General features: G+C 43.6%; 2 protein-coding genes across 2 annotated transcripts in view; both read left to right on the top strand.

Moving 5' to 3' along the window:
* The window catches only part of LOC134035329 (inositol monophosphatase 2-like), a 55,056-nt gene extending 39,204 nt beyond the window's left edge, over window positions 1-15,852 (top strand). Inside the window, 4 exon segments of the mRNA XM_062480328.1 lie at window positions 14,776-14,882; window positions 15,026-15,070; window positions 15,573-15,596; window positions 15,599-15,852. Of these exon segments, the coding sequence (XP_062336312.1) occupies window positions 14,776-14,882; window positions 15,026-15,070; window positions 15,573-15,596; window positions 15,599-15,696 (274 nt within the window). The 3' untranslated portion in view covers window positions 15,697-15,852.
* A 1,648-nt stretch (window positions 15,853-17,500) lies between these two features.
* Window positions 17,501-18,754, top strand: part of LOC134035123 (piezo-type mechanosensitive ion channel component 2-like) — a 113,644-nt gene continuing 112,390 nt past the window's right edge. The window contains 1 exon segment of the mRNA XM_062479976.1: window positions 17,501-18,029. Coding sequence (XP_062335960.1) covers window positions 17,966-18,029 — 64 coding nt within the window. The 5' untranslated portion in view covers window positions 17,501-17,965.

Raw genomic sequence — 18,754 nt, 5'->3', positions numbered from 1 at the left:
CAGTTGTGGTCTTTTGTGTCTGACATTAATCAACAAGTAACAGATTCTCTTCCTACTCCAGGTGATCAGAGTATTCATAATTTTCAGCCGGGTGATTATGTTTTGGTACGCAGTTTAAAAACATTGGCTCAGCAGGACCAGCCAAGATTTGGACCTCCGACTCAGGCTCTTTTGGCAACCAGAACAGCTGTTAAGGTTACGGGTCAACCCCAATGGATTCATGCATCTCGACTTCGAAAAGCACCTCCTATAGCGAATGCAGTATAGGACGTATAGGATACAGTAGACAGAACATCGAAGGATGGGTAATATTTCTCGCCTCCATATTAATATTTCATTATCATGAGTGTGGATATGGTGTTGTTCTTCTCTCTTTGTTTCATGATGTATAGAAGTGAAGACATTGGCAGTGACACTGAACCGTGAGAAAGATCATGAGACCAGAAAAAAGGATGGGGGATACTCTACAGAGAACTCGAACCAAATTCGTGGTCGTGCGGAGCATCATCTCTCTTCTAGCGTTGATTACGGTCAATCATGCGGTCTGGAGGATTCATGGGATGATACTAAGGCAGGGATAGTGGTTCAAAAAGTATTAAGTGAACATTCTAACTCTTATGATCAGCATGTTAGTACACATGTACGACGTAATGTTCCAACACCTGCAAGTATTCTTGGAGTTAAAGTACAGAATCATATTCCTATGAATGAATCAGACATGATTTGTTTAATTTATCCGTTGATGACAACAGGAAGAAAACCATTCTATGTTCAGAAAGTGGAATACCTTAACATGACGGAAACAACGCTAGCAATTAAGGCAGAGTACGAATCACTTGACGGTGAAGAAGTGTTAATACTAAGTCAAGCACTTATGTTTACCGAGCCCTGCACAGTTACTGTTGAGTACTGTAATGCATTCTGGAAGAAGCTCACTCCTAAGTATCTAGTTCAGAGAGATTTGGATGCTTATGACAATATTCAACCAATAGTTATTAAAGCTACACGAATGAAGGCACCTGTAACTTGTCTAAGTTATACTCAAGGCGTTAAAACAGTGCATGAGATGGGTTTTACTCAGGGTTGTCCAGATAAGAGGATCTTCCTGGGAACACTTCATCCATGGCCTGCTACTGATCTCATGATTTGGCTTTGTGATAACAACCTTTACACTTATCTTCCACTTTATTGGAAAGGTAGATGTGCTCCCTATTGGATACCACCTAGTACTGTATTTGGGAGAGTTCCAATTCCCACATCATGGCCAGAAATTTCACCTAATGATATATCTGGACCCTTCAAAGAAAATGATGAAGTAAAATACACATATGAGGATATGCCAGTCAATAAAGACCATCCTTTTGCATCTAATCTATGGTACAGTGCTCTCAAAAGTAGAGTTCAGAAACTGACTCCTAATTCATGCTATGCGTGTTCCATGTTACCGCAATCAACTGAAGAATTGTTTCCTTGTTATTGGACAGTTCCACTTCAAGGTTCTGAAGGATTACCATCCATGTGCCTTCTCGCTTATCAGTACGTATTGCAAAGACATCCTTTGTTAGGTGAACAACCTAATTCAAAGATTCCATTGCGACCGATTATTTTGCTGAATAACATCTATGTGGCCAAAGCTAGCAACATGGTAGTCAAAGCCAAAGGATTATTAAACATGATGTCACAATATATTATCTATTCCAATATTTCCATAAGTCAGGGAAGCAAACCAGATTTACAGAATTATCATGCTACTATATTCTCTGTCCCTAAAGAGTTGCCATCATTAGTAGGATGTACAATATTCTACAAAAAACATATAGTTTCTTTGTCTAATGATTTATCTATTGTTCCTACTAAAGTCTCAGCTAACATTAATTCGTCCTCAATTTATGAAGTGTGCATTAGAGGAGTAGACAAAGATTCTCGTGGAGCCAAAGACGTAGGTTTCTTGCGACTCACCCAGTGTCAGAGCATCTTCGAGTATCCGGGATTGGGATATCACGTTACTGCAATGGGAACTCCGCCCATTCCAGGCTTTAATTGGTGTTGTGGTGAGAATGTATGGACGAGCCTACCGCCCAATATTTCGGGCCCTAATTGTGAAATCTTTGCATTCTATTACAAACATGCCGGTTATCACCACGGGTAATATTGCGGTTAACATCAAATCTATTAGAGGTCGTTCTGATACTTCTTCTGAAAGTTCATTCTCATCCATAGTTTCCATCGATAATGTTGATTAAGAGAGATAGTGTTGCATGTCATGAAATGTCTAATTCTGATTGCAACTGAGTCAAACAGATGGAGAAGGACAGGAGACGGAAAGGTCCTGCCTAAGAGAGACATTCGAGTTCGGCTGAAACACGAATAGAAGACATTCTCTTTCTTGGAACTTGTTTGCGTGTGATGTTAATTTTAATTAAAAAAGTTTACAGCCTTCCTAGTCGTAGGGATGTACTAAGGAATAATATTTAGGGGTGATGTAATAATTTTATTGAGAGTTATGTATATTTAGCATGTGCGTGTTGTGAATTAGTTTTGTCACACTGGATGACATTTGGTGATTTTATCCTTAACCGGAAAGGAGTTTTGAACAAGTGATTGTCTAAGTGTGAAGTGTAGAGTAGATTAGCTGCATGATCTTTTACTCACTCTTTGTCAAGTGTGGAGTGGGATTTTGGTTATGCGAGTATAGGTTACAGATGGCTGATAACTCATGCATCATTGATAATTGTGATGGTAATTCAACTTGATTCCATAGTGATTTATAGGGTGCAGGCTTATTAGACATTTGTAGAGAGGTGTCGCAGGATGCAAATCACTTAAAATTGATTTACAAATATAGAAAGAGGAAGGAACTGTAAGGCAGAGTTTCTGGGTACATGTACAGCTTGTGTCTCTGTAAGGTCAAGAGGTCATGCAGCGAGGCCCCCTCTGAGCAGAATATAGCATGCAGGCCAGACAGTGGGGAGACAGTGAGGAAAATCATGTACAAATAAGGCTTATGTGATTAACGACCACTTCACCTGCTGAACGTTCTAGGGTGTCAATACATTGACCACCCAGCCATTTCAGTGGTGCCAGCGCAGGTCCTCAGCAGGTAAGGTGCAGGGTTACCGCGGATGCCGAAGACCTGGAAAAACTCAGACCTGGCCAGCGAGCGGTTGCTCTGGTCATCAATGATGGCGTACATCTTCACAGCACGTTGTCTTTCGCTTCGTGGGTAGACCTGCAACAGGCATATCTTTGCACAGGATCGAGCCGGGAGACCATCTCCGCAGACCTCTGTACACCTGGAAGTCACCTCTGATGGAAAGCTGTGTTGCTGTTCTGTGTATGGCTCTGCCACAGGAAACGCTGCTGGTGACAGGGTGGTGTCTGGATGCATGGTTGTGCAGTGTTCCTCACTTTCACACTCGTTGCATTTCAGCTTCACTGGACATTCCTTGGCCATGTGAACAGCAGAGCAGCACCTAAAACATCTTCTATATTCTTTTAGTAATCTTTTACGTTCTGTGAGCGGCTTCATTCTAAAACCTCTGCATCTTTCCAGAGGATGCGGCTTGTCATGAAGTGGACAGTTCTTAGTTGGATCCCTTACTTCTCTCTCTGCTCTGTAAGTCAGATGTGCATTAGCTGTTGCTGCCACGTTGGTTTTGTTGACAGATATGGCTGTCCTCACACTCTCCTGTCTCCCTGCAGCGCTTTGGTTGCAGTGATGATTGTAGCTGTTGTTGGTCAGGATAAAGCTGGGGTCATTCCAGGCCTTTGCCTCGCAGCGGACAAAGTCAACGAAGAAGGAGAATGGGGGTAGCAGACTCTGTGCTGTTCTTTATATCTTGAGCCAGTAGACAGCCATTTATCTTGTAGGTTCTGTGGCAGCTTTTCGATTATGGGGTTGATTCCCCGTGGCGTGTCGAGGTAACTGAGGCCAGGTAAGTACCCATCTGTTTGGGCTGAGAGCAGCTCCAGGAGCAGGTCACTAAGTTCTCTCAGCTTGGAGTTTTTTCTTGAACTGAGGCGAGGGAAACAGTCCATCCGCTTGAATAGTGCACTCTCTATCACTTCCGGGGTGGCATAGAACTCTTGAAGTCTTGTCCAAGACAACTGCAGTGCAGCTTGGGGATTAGAGACATACACTGCTCGGATTCTTTTAACATGGTCTGAGGACTCTTTTCCCAGCCATTTAATGAGCAGGTCTAGCTCTTCACTAGCTGTTAACTATAGGCCCTGAGTAGCATTAAAAAAGGAGGACTGCCATGCTGTAAAACTTTCAGGCTGATCGTCAAATGTATTTAGCCCTGTAGTAACTAACTCCCTGGTGGGCCAGATACTTAGGATACCCTTGGGATTACGCTCTCAACGAAGGCAGTCGCATTTTCTTTCCCTCTCCTCCCCCTGACCTTCCCTGCTTGCTTCCCTGCTTGGCTTCTATCGTATTGTCTAGTTATTCACGGAGAAATGCTCTGAAGTTTCAATCATTTGGATAGTTTTTGAAGATATTACTCAAAATCAAATACTACAAAAAGGAACAACCTAAGAGGACTGAAGCCCAAGGAGAACAGAAGTATTTTGGGCTGCCCTCCAAGACTGACCACAGGCAAGCAAACTTAAGCTTGTTCCCTGTAGAACTATGGCTTGTAATGACTGCAAACAACTTACTCAGAGGATAGTCGAACTTGAGCTAAGAGTCAGAACCCTCTTAGATATCAGAGAGACCGAAGACTTTATAGATTCCATGCTACCTAGCCCGGAGGCTAAGCTACCTGCCAATGAGCCACCCTTGGAATCAGCTTTCTCTCCACCGGCCGTTGGACCGGATGAGTCATGGCCTGCTCTCGGCGCTAAACCAAAGAGGCCTAGCGCCGCTTCTACCTTCAGAGATGGGACTGTCACCAAGGATAAACAGCAAAAAAAGCGAGGCAGAAACTCTTCCCGCATCACCTCTCCTCCTGTCACACTCAGAAACAGTTTCGAACCACTGGGAACTTTCTCTCCCTTGTGTGTGGAATCCAAGGCGAAGAGGCACAGGAGTGCTAGCCACGCAGCTAACAAACATGAAGGGCCCAGATCGCCGACACACCACCTGCGACCGGGAGTCCCCCATTTCACTCCAAGCCCCTCTCGGACCACTCGGGGCGCTGTTCGACCCCCTATCAAGCCTAATCAGACAACAATATCACAGGATTATCAAGATCCAAGGTATGCTAAGACTACCCACAACCCATCAACACTTAGAGGAGCTAACACTGCTAGCACTATAGAATCTACTGCTAGCACGAACGCAGTGTCTAACCTTGGCCTAGCACAAGGTCCTATCATTGCTAACCCAAATAAGATAAGAACTGGCCCCGCAGCTACTGACAAGGCAAACACAACATGATGATGAATTCCTTTGTGATGGAACAGCTCAGTGACAGAGACTTTCCCAAAGAAAAGCTACGCTAGGACAGCCACCATGCTATTTCATTGGACATACCGGTCATCATCACAAACAGAAAATGGCATGGTAAAATGCATGGTTACAAACCTGAAACTAGTGTTAGAAGTCACAGAACTATCCATATTCTTCCAACAGATTTATCTACCCCTGTTTTATCTGTTAATACCCCACAGATGAAACTGGCCCTTCTAAATGTTAGATCACTAAATAACAAAACATTTCTAGTTAATGATCTGGTCAAAGAAAACAACTTAGACTGCATCTGTCTAACAGAAACCTGGCTAAACAATGACACGGCAACAGCAACTTTGATAGAAGCATGTCCGCCCGATTACAGCTTTCATCAAGTTTCTAGGACATCAAAAAAAGGTGGAGGAGTCGCAGCTATTTTCTCCTCTAAACTGTTGTTCAAAATCACTGAGCTAGGTGAATTCACATCATATGAATATCTTGCTATAGAGCTCAAAACCGAATCAATACTTTTTGTTATTATATATCGGCCACCCAAGCACTCGCCAATATTCATACAAGAATTCTCTGAACTATTATCACTATGTGTCACTAGATATGACAAAGTAGTTTTAAACGGAGACTTAAATATCCAAGTAAATAAAAAAGCAGACCCAAGAACTATTGAGCTCTTAAATCTCCTTGACAGTTTCAATCTAACTCAACACATAACAGACCCAACACACCGACACAGAAACACACTAGATCTAGTGATAACAACTGGACTAAATATCAATAACTGATCTACCCCTCTCAGACCATCACTATATACTTTTTAATGTGGAAATTATCCTAACAAAAACCCAAAAAGAATTCTTAGTCCATAGAAGACGCAGGTAAGTACTCACTGTGCTGTGTGGCTAAATGAACAGATCGGGCATCGTGGGCAGATATAGGGCTTAACACGGGTGTGTCTTGATGGTGGTGACTCTTTGAGACTGAGAGGAGGAGATCGGTCTGGAAGGGGATTATTGGGGTTGAGGCTGGCCTGTGCATGCTGTGCCACGTACGCCTCCGTCTGCTGCTGTACCTCCAGTGGTTTGATGGCGCTCTTGGGACTGAGCAATTCTTAGTCCATAGAAGATATTTAGACGATACAGCTATGATGAAATTTTCTGAACAATTTGCTCTATATGAGCCGACTAACCATGATTGCTCTCTGAATGAAATGGTAGAGAACCTCAATGATGCACTATTATCTGTGTTAGACTCTGTTGCACCACTGAAAACCAAAAAGAAGTGCACAAGCAGAACCTCCCCATGGCTGAGAAATAAAAATGTTAGTGAAACAAAAAGAAAATGCAGTGCAGCAGAGAGAAAATGGAGGAAAACAAAGATCACTATCCACTACAATATCTACAAAGATACACTAACCACCTATAACAAAACCATCCGTCTAGCAAGGAGAGAATATTTCTCCAACATTATTACAGAAAATGCCATAAATTCCAGAGTTCTTTTCTCCACCATTGACCAGCTGCTAAACACTGTCCCTGCTCCACCTCCATCCTCAGTAGTTAAATGTGAAGAGCTTGCTTTGTTCTTCAAGAACAAAATAACTTTGATCAGAGCTAGTATTATTAATAGTGGGGTCGAAACTGACATCAGTAGATTCTGCAACATAACCATGAGCACATTTACCTGTATCACACTTAGTGAACTTTCCAAAATTGTCAGCGAATCTAACTCCACAACCTCAGATATTGATCCTATACCCACAACATTCTTTAAGCGAGTGTTTGATAGTGTCTCAGGTCCGGTGCTAGAGAGTATAAACACATCCCTTAGAACTGGCGTTTTCCCAGATGCCTTCAAAACAGCTGTTGTAAAGCCCCTATTAAAGAAACCCAAATTGGATAACAGTCTACTTGCAAATTACAGACCAATATCAAACCTTCCATTTATTAGTAAAGTACTGGAAAAGATAGTTTTAGTCCAATTAAATTCTTTTCTTGAAGAAAATAACATCCTGGAAGTCTCGCAGTCAGGTTTCAGGAAATATCACAGTACTGAAACTGCTCTCACCAAAATAATTAGCGACCTCAGACTAAACTCTGATGCAAATAAAGTCTCTATCCATATCCTGTTAGATCTCAGTGCAGCATTTGATACAATTGATCACGATATCCTAATCAATAGACTGGAAAAGCTTATTGGGTTCACGGATAGTGTATTGAACTGGATGAAATCATATATCACAGGAAGGAAGTTTTATGCTAGTTTAGGTGACCATAGGTCCAAGAAACATGAGAACTGCTACGGGGTTGCTCAAGGAAGCTGCTTAGGTCCATTACTTTTTTCTCTTTATATGTTACCACTCTGCGACATAATCAGAGAACATAACATAGATTTCCATAGCTATGCGGATGACACACAACTATATATATCCACTGAACCCAACGATGCAACGGCCATCAATTACATTACCAACTGCCTGTTGGCAATAAACAAATGGATGAACGCTAACTTTCTTAAATTAAATGAAGACAAAACCGAAGTCCTACTATGTGGCCCCAAATCCAAAAGAGAGATGCTTATTAAGAATCTTGGAGGTTTAACCCCCTGTCTTAAACCAGAGGTGACGAGTCTCGGTGTAATCCTGGACTCAGATTTGAATTTCAACTCTCACATTAATAAAGTGACCAAAACAGCTTTCTTTCACCTGAGGAATATAGCAAAGGTACGACCATTCATAAACCAAAATGATGCAGAGAAGTTAATTCATGCTTTTATATCCAGCCGACTGGACTACTGTAACGCACTTTTCACTGGTATTCCCAAGAAAACCACTGAAAGACTACAGCTCATTCAAAATTCTGCAGCTAGATTATTAACCAAAACTAAAAGGAGAGAACACATTAGTCCTGTCCTAGCTACTTTACACTGGCTCCCTGTTACCTTCAGAATTGACTTTAAGGTCCTTTTCCTCACATACAAAGCTCTACACGCACAAGGACCTAGCTACATTGCTAACTCCTTTATAAACTACACACCAGCTAGAACACTGCGATCATCAAATGCAGGCCTATTAGAGGTCACCAGAAGCAGTCATAAGAAGATTGGTGATTCGGCCTTTGTCAATTACGCCCCAAAACTATGGAACAAATTACCCATAAATATTAGGGAAGCAAACACTCTAGACATTTTTAAAAGACAGCTTAAAACCTACCTTTTTACCGAAGCATTTAAGTAATTTTATCTCAAAAGGGTTTTCCTACTTTTATTAATTATATTATTGTTACTTTTAAGATGCATGTTTAAAGTTGGTTTCTCTCTTGAACAGAGATCTTATTGGGATTTTTATTTTTGTTTGAATTGTTTATCACTTGTATTATTGTTTTTATTGATTTTATGTAAAGCACCTTGAGCTGCAATTCTTGTATGAAATGTGCTATATAAATAAAGTCTTACTTACTTACTTACTTAGCAAAGTCCATCACGTCAGGGGCCCGACTGACAGGAGGAGGGCTCTGTGTGTAATTTCTAGGTGAATGGTCTTGGAAGACTACACGCTTGCCTAGGGAGCAGCCTTGCTGTTGACAGACTCTGGATGGAGAGTCAGAGTATGAGGTGGGGCATCGAGGTAAATGGGGCTGGTGCTCTGACGCAGGTAAGTACTCACTGTGCTGTGTGGCTAAATGAACAGATCGGGCATCGTGGGCAGATATAGGGCTTAACACGGGTGTGTCTTGATGGTGGTGACTCTTTGAGACTGAGAGGAGGAGATCGGTCTGGAAGGGGATTATTGGGGTTGAGGCTGGCCTGTGCATGCTGTGCCACGTACGCCTCCGTCTGCTGCTGTACCTCCAGTGGTTTGATGGCGCTCTTGGGACTGAGCATGTCGTTGTGGCTCACGGATGTTATCCGTGAAGAACGGTCCATTCTTCGGGCAGCTGGACCTCGATAAGTATCACTCCCTCCTCAAATCCTTCTCTGCCCGCATAACTGATGCTAAAACCCACTACCTCCTGAACAAAATTAACTCTGCCTCAAACCCTCACAAACTTTTCTCCACCTTCTCCACCCTTCTTAACCCCCCTCCCCCACCCATCCACCCTGACGGCAGACGACTTCTCCTCCTTCTTTGAGAAAAAAGTTGCTGACATTGGCAGTCAGTTCCCTGAACCCACATTTCCTACCCACTCACCCTCTATGACTGACCCAACTACGTCTAAACTCTTTCTCTCCTCTCTCCGAGGCAGAGATCTCTGACCTCATTCTCTCTCATCGCCCCACCTCCTGTCCCCTTAATCCAGTCCCCTCCCGTCTCTTTCAAACCATCTCTCCCTCCATCATAACTTTTCTTCTCCATGTCCTTAACTCTTCTCTTACTTCCGGCACTTTCCCCTCTGCCTTCAAACAGGCCAGAGTTAGCCCTCTACTCAAAAAACCCTCCCTTAACCCAGCCGTCCTCCAGAACTACAGACCAGTATCACTGCTACCCTTCTTTTCTAAAACAATTGAACGCGCTGTATCTAACCAACTGTCAAACTTTCTCTCTCAGAACAACCTGCTTGACCCCAACCAATCAGGCTTCAAGACTGGCCACTCCACAGAAACTGTCCTTGGACCCCTCCTCTTCTCCCTGTACACCACCTCGCTTGGACCAATCATCACCTCCCATGGCTTCTCCTACCACTGCTATGCTGACGACACGCAGCTGTACCTGTCGTTCCCCCGACTGATCCAGGGATCTCAGCTAGGATCGAGGCCTGCCTCACAGACATCTCCACCTGGATGACCGAGCACCACCTCCAGCTGAACCTCTCCAAAACAGAACTCCTCATCATCCCGGCCAAACCCTCCATCTCCCACGATCAATCACCCCTGGATCGGCAACCACTTCATCCTCTGCCAGGAACCTCGGGGTGACCATGGATGACGAGCTCTCCCTCACAGCCCACATTGCTGCGGTCTCCCGGTCGTGTAGATTCACCCTCTACAACATCCGGAAGATCAGGAGATACCTGTCTGAGCATTCCACCCAGCTGCTAGTCCAAGCACTTGTCCTCTCAAAGTTGGACTACTGCAACTCACTGCTCACCGGTCTCCCAGCATGCGCAACCCGCTCTCTCCAGAGGATTCAGAACGCGGCAGCCCGCCTAGTCTTAAATCTACCCAGATGCTCCCATGTTACCCCACTCCTCATCTCCCTCCACTGGCTTCCCATCACGGCCCGTATCAGATTCAAGACTCTGGTACTGACCTTCCGAGCGGTGAACGGGACTGCACCCGACTACATCAAGTCTCTCCTTCAGCCTTACACTCCCACCCGCCACCATCTTCTGACAACCGTCTGGTGGTCCCACCGCTCAAGAGCGCCCGGTCCCAACACAAGCTCTTCTCCTGTCTGGCCCCCCAATGGTGGAATCAACTCCCCACCTCCATCAGGGACACTGACTGTCTCCCCACCTTCAAGACAAGGCTCAAGACGCACTTGTTCCGGGAGTACAACGGCACTTAGGAATGATTGGCTGGACCTGATGTTAGTTTCCTCCAGGATCACAATGTCTCTTATTGAGAGACTTGTTGCTGTAACTGTCTTAAAATGATTGTACTCGCTGTGAAATATATTATTGTTGCTTGCTTTTTTTATGCAAGAGGTACACTCTTGTACTTTTGTGGTTCTTGCTGTTTAATTGTAACTTGTCTAACTACATGCTCGTATTGTTCTTCCATTTGGGACTTATTTGGTTTTCACAATGTATGCTTCATGTTTGGCTACCTGCAATGTTTGGGGCTATCTCGTTGTTATGATCAGTGAGCTATGCACTTTTGTAAAACTGTGTCTTGGAAGTCGCTTTGGATAAAAGCGTCTGCTAAATGCCTAAATGTAAATGTTATACTCCATCTCAGGTGCCGCCTCTAGCACCTCAGCCTCTGCATTGGCAGCAGCCGCTGCCTTTTCCAAGTTCAAGTGCTTGCAGGTTCGCTTCCAGTGTAGCCCTTTCCAGGTCCAATCTAGCTCTCTGCATCTTTAGCTCTAGCTCCTGCTGTGAGAATGCAGCTCTGGCGCGCACGGCTTCAGCTAGCATATCCAGGCCTCTGGCTCTGCGATCTAGGCAGACGAGTGCCTGGATCCTGACACTGATGGTGCATTTTCTGCTGCTTGGGTCTCCATAACTAGCATTAATCTCTTTGATGGACTATAGACTTTTCACTTTACTGCTCTGTCTATGTGTTGTGCTTCCTAGCGTTGACATAGATTAAACAGCGAGCGAAACTCCTCTCCAAGAGCCAGGAAAATGTGCCTTCTTGTCCCTTTATTGACTTCCATCAGTCAAGATGACAAAATTGAAATGGAGTGAAACTACGAATAAAAAGAGAAAGTAGAAAAGTGTTTAATTATAAAATACATTACATGACTGACATTATTAGCAAACATGCTAACGTATGCAACAGTAGTAAACCTGGTGTGTGTGTTTGTCTGTGTGTATCACATGTAACTTTTAAATTGCAATTCAAGCTTCTACATGTTCGCTACGTTACACGTTGCCCCATTTAGATTTTACAAAGAAATTAAACCTGTTACTGTATATTGTTATAGTTTCCGTTACTAGTTGGTGACAATGGGGGACGGGGCATTCTCACCCTTATTCTATAAATATAACTTATTTTAGAGTTCTTTACACTGGAACAGATTTCATGTTCCAACCAAGGGGGACTGGCGCTGTCTTAGTGTCTAGGGCTGCATCAAATACCCTTTTTTTTTGCTCTGCTAAATTGCTGCACTTAGTCCACACTTAACCGGTGGGGATTTCATTATAATATGACTGTAACTGTTAGCTGCTCCTGGCATTCTCTAATCCCTGCTGTTTTTTTCTCTGTCCCCCCTCCACACATCCCCTGTGGTGTGGGGGGTTTGAGCTGTCAGCACCTGCCTGGTCGTCGGTTTGCCAACGCTGGACCTGGTCGCCAACCGGAAACCAGTCTTCATGACGGGCAACAGCAAGTTTCCCGGTCCGTTCCTACATCTACCAAGTTGAACAATGGATTTTTATATTTCAAAACCCATTGACACTTCCCTGCTGTATGACTATGTTAAGCCTGTGTTCTGCTCCTCTCTTTCACCAACCGTCTCTGGAGGAGGGGATCCCTCACTGAATTGCTCCTCCCAAAGTTTCTTCCATTTTTTCTCCTGCAGTGAGTTTTTCTGGGAGTTTTTCCTTGTCGTCCTTGAGGGTTTAGGTTGGTTGAGGGGCAGTTCTATGGGCGTATGTGAAGCCCTCTGTGACATGCTTGTGTGTAAAAAGGGCTTTACAAATACATTTTGATTTGATTTAGTATGGTGCAGTTGCAGCGATTGCGTTTGACTATTTAAAACATTCAAAAAACATCAAAATTACAATAACTCATTGTATTTAGGCAATATACATATGATGATCATGTAAAACTTACAGTCATTGCTTTCTACAAGATTCACACGACAGATTGAAAATACATTAAAACTGATATTTTGCTATGTAACAGTTGACAGTTGCTATGTGAACGATGCCTGGTTTGTTTACATTTCAAACATCCAAACATTCCAAACATCCTTTGCTTCCCGTACACTCATATCAAACACATTAAATTACGTGAACATACAAACGTTTCAAGTTAGATTAATCCAATACATAAAACATATTATGGGCAGAAGAAAAACATATTATGGGCAGAACATTATCTTTTAACAATGGTATGCCTCGAGGCGTAACTAACTAACCAAAACTAACTTGGACCAGTTATTTTGTTAGGATTTGTGTGATCTGGATTCCAAAAGATAAGAAATGGTTTTGAATGATTTACCACTTACGTCACCTTGTAACATTGGGACAAGTAGTGAATTCTACACAACAGTTAAAGAGCAAGTGATTTGGAAAGTAATTATTTAAAAACCTGGATTCTTCTAGATTTATCAGCTGCTTTTGATACCATAGACCACTCCCTTTTATTATCAAGGCTTGAGACCTGGGTAGGTCTAAAAGCGAATGTTCTGAGCTGGTTTCAGTCATACCTAACTGACAGAAAGTTCATAGTGAAACTGGGTAACTTTTCCTCCTCCCCTGCCTCGCTGTCGTGTGGCCTTCCTCAAGGCTCTATTTTAGCTCCTTCTCTATTCTCGTTATATATGCTACCCCTGGGCTCTATTCTCCGGAAACATGGTGTATCCTTTCATTTCTATGCTGATGAAACCCAAATCTACTTACCAATTAGGAAAAATAATCCTTCAGCAATCTCATCTCTTCTAAAATGGAAAGACTGAGGTAATAGTGTTTAGCCCAAATGAGAACTCTCAGTCCTCAAGCATCAACTTAGAGAGTTTATCTGTTTTTAGATCTTCACAGGTGCAAAATCTTGGCATCTTTTTTGATCAGCGCTTAAAATTTGACAAACACATCTCGTCTGTTATTGGGTCTAGCTTTTACCAACTGCGGATTCTCTCCAAAATTAAACACTTTCTTACCCCTAAGACTCTAGGAATGGCTGTCCATGCGTTTGTAACTTCTCGCTTAGACTACTGTAACTCTTATATTGCGGTATATCTAAAACTCAGATTATGCGTCTCCAGCTCGTTCAAAATGCTGCTGCCAGATTTCTCTCTAGTTGTCGCAAACATGAACACATTACTCCCATTCTCAAATCTCTACACTGGCTTCCGTTTTCTCAGAGAATAGATTTTAAGATTTTACTCTTTGTCTATAAGTCTCCTCTCTACCTATCTGAACTTCTTCATCCCTACTCTCCTATTAGAAGTCTTCGTTCATCTGACCAGGCTATGTTAGTGGTCCCTCGTGTACGGCTCAAGCGTAGTGGAGAGCGTGCCTTTTCTGTGGCCAGTCCTAGACTTTGGAACTCCCTGCCATTGGAGACTAGGATGGCACCCTCCATCTCTAGTTTTAAGTCCAGGCTAAAGACCCACCTATTTTCTCTAGCCTTTTTATGATTGCTCTGGGGTTTATGTCTGTTTATATTTTATGGTTTATATTTATATCACTTTCTTTTTTAATAATTCCTTTTTTAGCTCTTTGAACTCTATTTTATGGTGTATGTGTAATTGTTAAACGCTCTGTGAAGCACTTTGGCCAGCCGTGCGGCTGTTTGTAAATGTGTTATATAAATAAAGTTGAACTTGAACTTGAACTGAACCTGGAACCTAGCCTAAGGCTTATATAATGACATGCCTATTTACACAGATATCACGGTTCAATGATGTTGTGTTCAACTGTACAACACAGAGAGCCAGAAACGTCCTGATCGATATTGAGTGGAACAGGATTTTTTTGACACGTTTGGTAACTACACATTATGTGTTATATGTGGACATACTTTCTGTTCCCCAGAGTGAGGATCATTGGCAGCTCCACTCTGGCGCTGTGCCAGGTGGCATGTGGCAGGGCAGAGGGGTACTACCAGTATGGTCTGCACTGCTGGGACATGGCCGCCGCTGACATTAGGTGTGTTCGACTTCATGCAGCGCCAACGTCGCCTGCAGCCGCCTGCAGCCCGGCTGACTTGAAGCAGCCAATGGCATACTCAACTTCAAGGCAGCCGACTGTCGGCGCCGCCGGCGCTGCATGAAGTCGAACACACCAATTATCATCAGGGAGGCCGGGGGGTGTGTCCTGGACACCACAGGTAGACTGGAACAACCTCCCCTTTGTCTCCCTCTATTGGTCCGCTTTAGTTTTCACTCCTCTCTTTCACCTTGTCTCACCTCACAGCTTTTTCTTTTCCTGAATTAAAACAGAGGCTAATGTCATGACTGTGTGTGTTTGGGGGGGGGGGGAGTGTGTGTATGCTGCTGTGTGGGGGGGGGGGATAAGTGTGTGTAGGCTGCTATGTGTGTGTGTGCGGGGGGTGGGGGTAAGTGTGTGAATGCCGCCATGTGTGTGTGGGGGGGGGTAAGTGTGTGTATGCTGCTATGTGTGTGTGGGGGGGAGGGGGTAAGTGTGTATACCACTATGTGTCTGTGTGTGTGTGTGGGGGGGGGGGGTTAAGTGTGTGTATGCCGCTATGTGTGTGTGTATTGGGATGGAGGAGGAGGCCAGAGACACTTTGCTTGGAGCTCTAAAAGGGTGCTTTGCTCTCTCTTCTGTGTGTGTGTGTGTGTGTGTGTGTGTATGTATGTGTGTTGCAGGTGGTCCTGTGGACCTCATGTCCAGGTGGCAGCAGGATCTCTGGAGATGGCCAATAACATCATCTAACAGCTGCAGCCTATCAGCTACGAGCGAGACGACCACGACCCGGGTGTGCATTGTTAACCCCTGACCTCTGACCCCCATAGACATAGCTTCCCCCAACCCAGACTTCCTGGTATGGATCTCATACACAACAGCACTACCCAGGACAACTAACTACCACCCAGGACAAAAAGCCTCCACCCAGGACAACTAACCACTAACCAGGTTTGCGTTTCCCGAAAGCGTCGTAAGGCTAAGTTGATCGTAGAATCCATCGTACGCCGAATCTTTTTTTTGTTTTACGGTGTCTCTTGAAAATTCGTAGCTCTTGAAAACGCATAGATTAGCCTACTCCTTACGAGCATGTTTGGGAAACGCACGTAAGAAATATCGATGGTTTCGTTATTTTGCTCGATCGTTGCTACGATCCATCGTTATCGGGAAACGCAGCCCAGGACAACTAACCAGTTATGTAACTAACCAAAACCCAGGACAACTAACAACTACCCAGTACAACTAACCAGTTATGACTAACCACCAGGACTAACTGGAGTGCTGAAAGGGCTGCATTTCTGTTGTTATTGCCAGTTATATTATTATTTATTTAATTATTAAGTTATAACTAAAGTTAATTATTTAGTTACTTTTCATTTAAATATTTTTATACTTACATTATAATTCGCAAATAATACCTACATTGACATACTCCAGAGAGGTGTTAAAGCACTGATAGTAGCTGAGACAAGGTAAAAAAATATAACTTAAGATAGCATAAAGAATGATCAGACATGTTATAGGGGACTCACTTGACATGTTATGCGGTTCATTGAACACTTATTATTACCATTAACATGTGCTCTGTGATTTGTATAATGTATAATGTTATAAAGTCTGTGTCAACATACCATCTGTTCAATCAAAATAATAAAAGAAAATATTATTCAGACAAAAACAAGTTGCAAAATAACCCTCTCCCTCCATCTCTCTCTGCAGTACTTCCTCCTCCTCTCTCCCTCCTTCTCACTCTCCTGACCCTCTCTTTTCTTTCTCTCTTATTTTCTCTCTCCTGCCCCTCACTCTCCTCTCTTCTTTCCTTCTCTCTCCCCCCTCTCTCTCCTGCCCCTCTCTTTCATCTCTCTTCTTTCCGTCTCTTTCTCTCTCTTGCCCCTTTCTCTCCTTCTTTCTCTTCTTTCCTTCTCTCTCCTTCTCTCCCTCCTACCCCTCTCTCTCCTTCTCTCTGTCCTGTCCTTCTCTCTGTCCTGTCCTTCTCTCTCTCTTGTCTGTCTTTCTCCTTTCCTTCTCTTTCTCCCGTCCTTCTCTCTCCTGCCCCTGATTCTCCATGTATTTCTTTCCAGTCCTCTAGTAGGGGAAGACGCCTGAGTGGTACTGACCTCTGCTGCTCTCTGGCCTCTAGATGACAGTGTGGTCCACCTGTTCATGTCTGGGAACCTTCACCAGGGGCGTGTATTCACTACTATTAACTTTTGTACTATTCTCAACTGTTGCGCAATCCAATGAAGATTCAAAGGCCACGCTGATCATTTCTTGTTTCTTTTTTTGTGTGCTGAAAACTTAATTCAAGCGGGTTCTTTGAGAACCGCATTCCACTCCATAAGGCTTTCTGTGGAAAAAACCTTAATTGCCAACATTTTACAGACCTAACCACGTTGACTAGCTGTGTTATAAGCATGTGTATTTCAAAGCCAAGACTGACTCGTAAACAGGCCTTAGTTTAGAGGAGACGTGAAATCTGCGGGGGTTTGAGTTACCTGACCCGGAGGAAACTTGGAATGCGACTGCCACGCCTGCGGGGCCCTCCTGGGCGGGTCTAGATGTTCCGTAAAGCCAGGCGTCGGTGTCTAACTCCGCCCTCTATTGAGGAGGCCAGTTATGTCCTTACAAGCTACAGCTGTGCAGAGTATGCGCCAGGGCTGTGTTGTTCCAAAGGCACGGAGAAGGACAATGTGATGAACTCTTACGCAACTCCAAAAGAAAAGTTAAGATGTTTCAAATTGTGACGGTTTTAACACGATCCAGTTCTATGATGTGTTGGGTGAATATGAATACTTAACAAACTCAACAGAGCCTTCTGTGCAGTGGCTTGTTGTGTTGTAGCCTCTCCTAGCGCCTGAAGACTGCTTCGCTCCAGATGTTGGAGGTGTCGAGTGTGGTCTCCTGCTGAAGTGGGACAGAGCGCAGCAGGGAAACTTCTCAGGCTGTCGGAGCTGACAATCTCAACCGGAGTACGCAAGAGACTACAACGGTACAATGCTCTCTCACCCAGAATTTCGACAGGACTGGACAACAGCGCGGAGATAACTAGAAGTGTGGGTGTGTTGGATAAGCAGCGATGGCCTCCGAACTGGTGTGCGGGCTCATCTTCAGACTCCTGCTTCCAGTTTGTCTCGCTGCAAGTATGTTAAAATATCAGAACATTTAATTTTATTTAGTCCTAAAATTGCTATGTGCACAAATCTGGAAAGCAGTCTAATGTACCTATTCATAAGAAAGTAAAAAATGATTATCACATCTGAAGTTGATTTGAGATGTCTGTTGATAATGTACATACTAATTCTCCACTTCGGAATAAACAGTTTGACCAGATAAACAATTTTGTTGCCTACGTAAATGTTTCTGCGCTTGGCAAAAGGCTAGTTTTGATGGATTAAATAACAAATGGGTTCCCATCTCAGAGCTTTCTGCTGAAAATGCGAGAAATTAAAATAATATAATTCAAACAATGTGTTCGGTTGTTACTCTCTGCTGCATACATTTGTTTGTTGAATGTGAATTGTATATTCCATATCAATCACATAATGAAGTGAAATCGAATTAATTTTGCGAAAGGTGCCCTGTCACAACACATAGGCCTACTATTCTCATCAGACAGAACAACAGATACAGCACTATTGTTGCAGATACACTCAATAGCACAACACACATATCATGAGAGTGGGGTAGTTACAGATGTGCCCATCCCATTAGTCTCGGAGATACAGGCTAAGACCTCTGTTAATGTCAAGATGATCATGTCCTTCACCTTCAGAATATTCTAATCAATCGTGCAGCTGTTTCTCTGTGTTTTCCAGACTCTGCCTTAAAACAAGAAGTTATGTTAGGCATGACATTCTGAAAGAGA

The sequence above is a fragment of the Osmerus eperlanus genome, chromosome 15, assembly GCF_963692335.1.
Source record: "Osmerus eperlanus chromosome 15, fOsmEpe2.1, whole genome shotgun sequence".
NCBI lineage: Eukaryota > Metazoa > Chordata > Actinopteri > Osmeriformes > Osmeridae > Osmerus > Osmerus eperlanus.
This window is presented reverse-complemented; position numbering and strand designations above follow the sequence as displayed.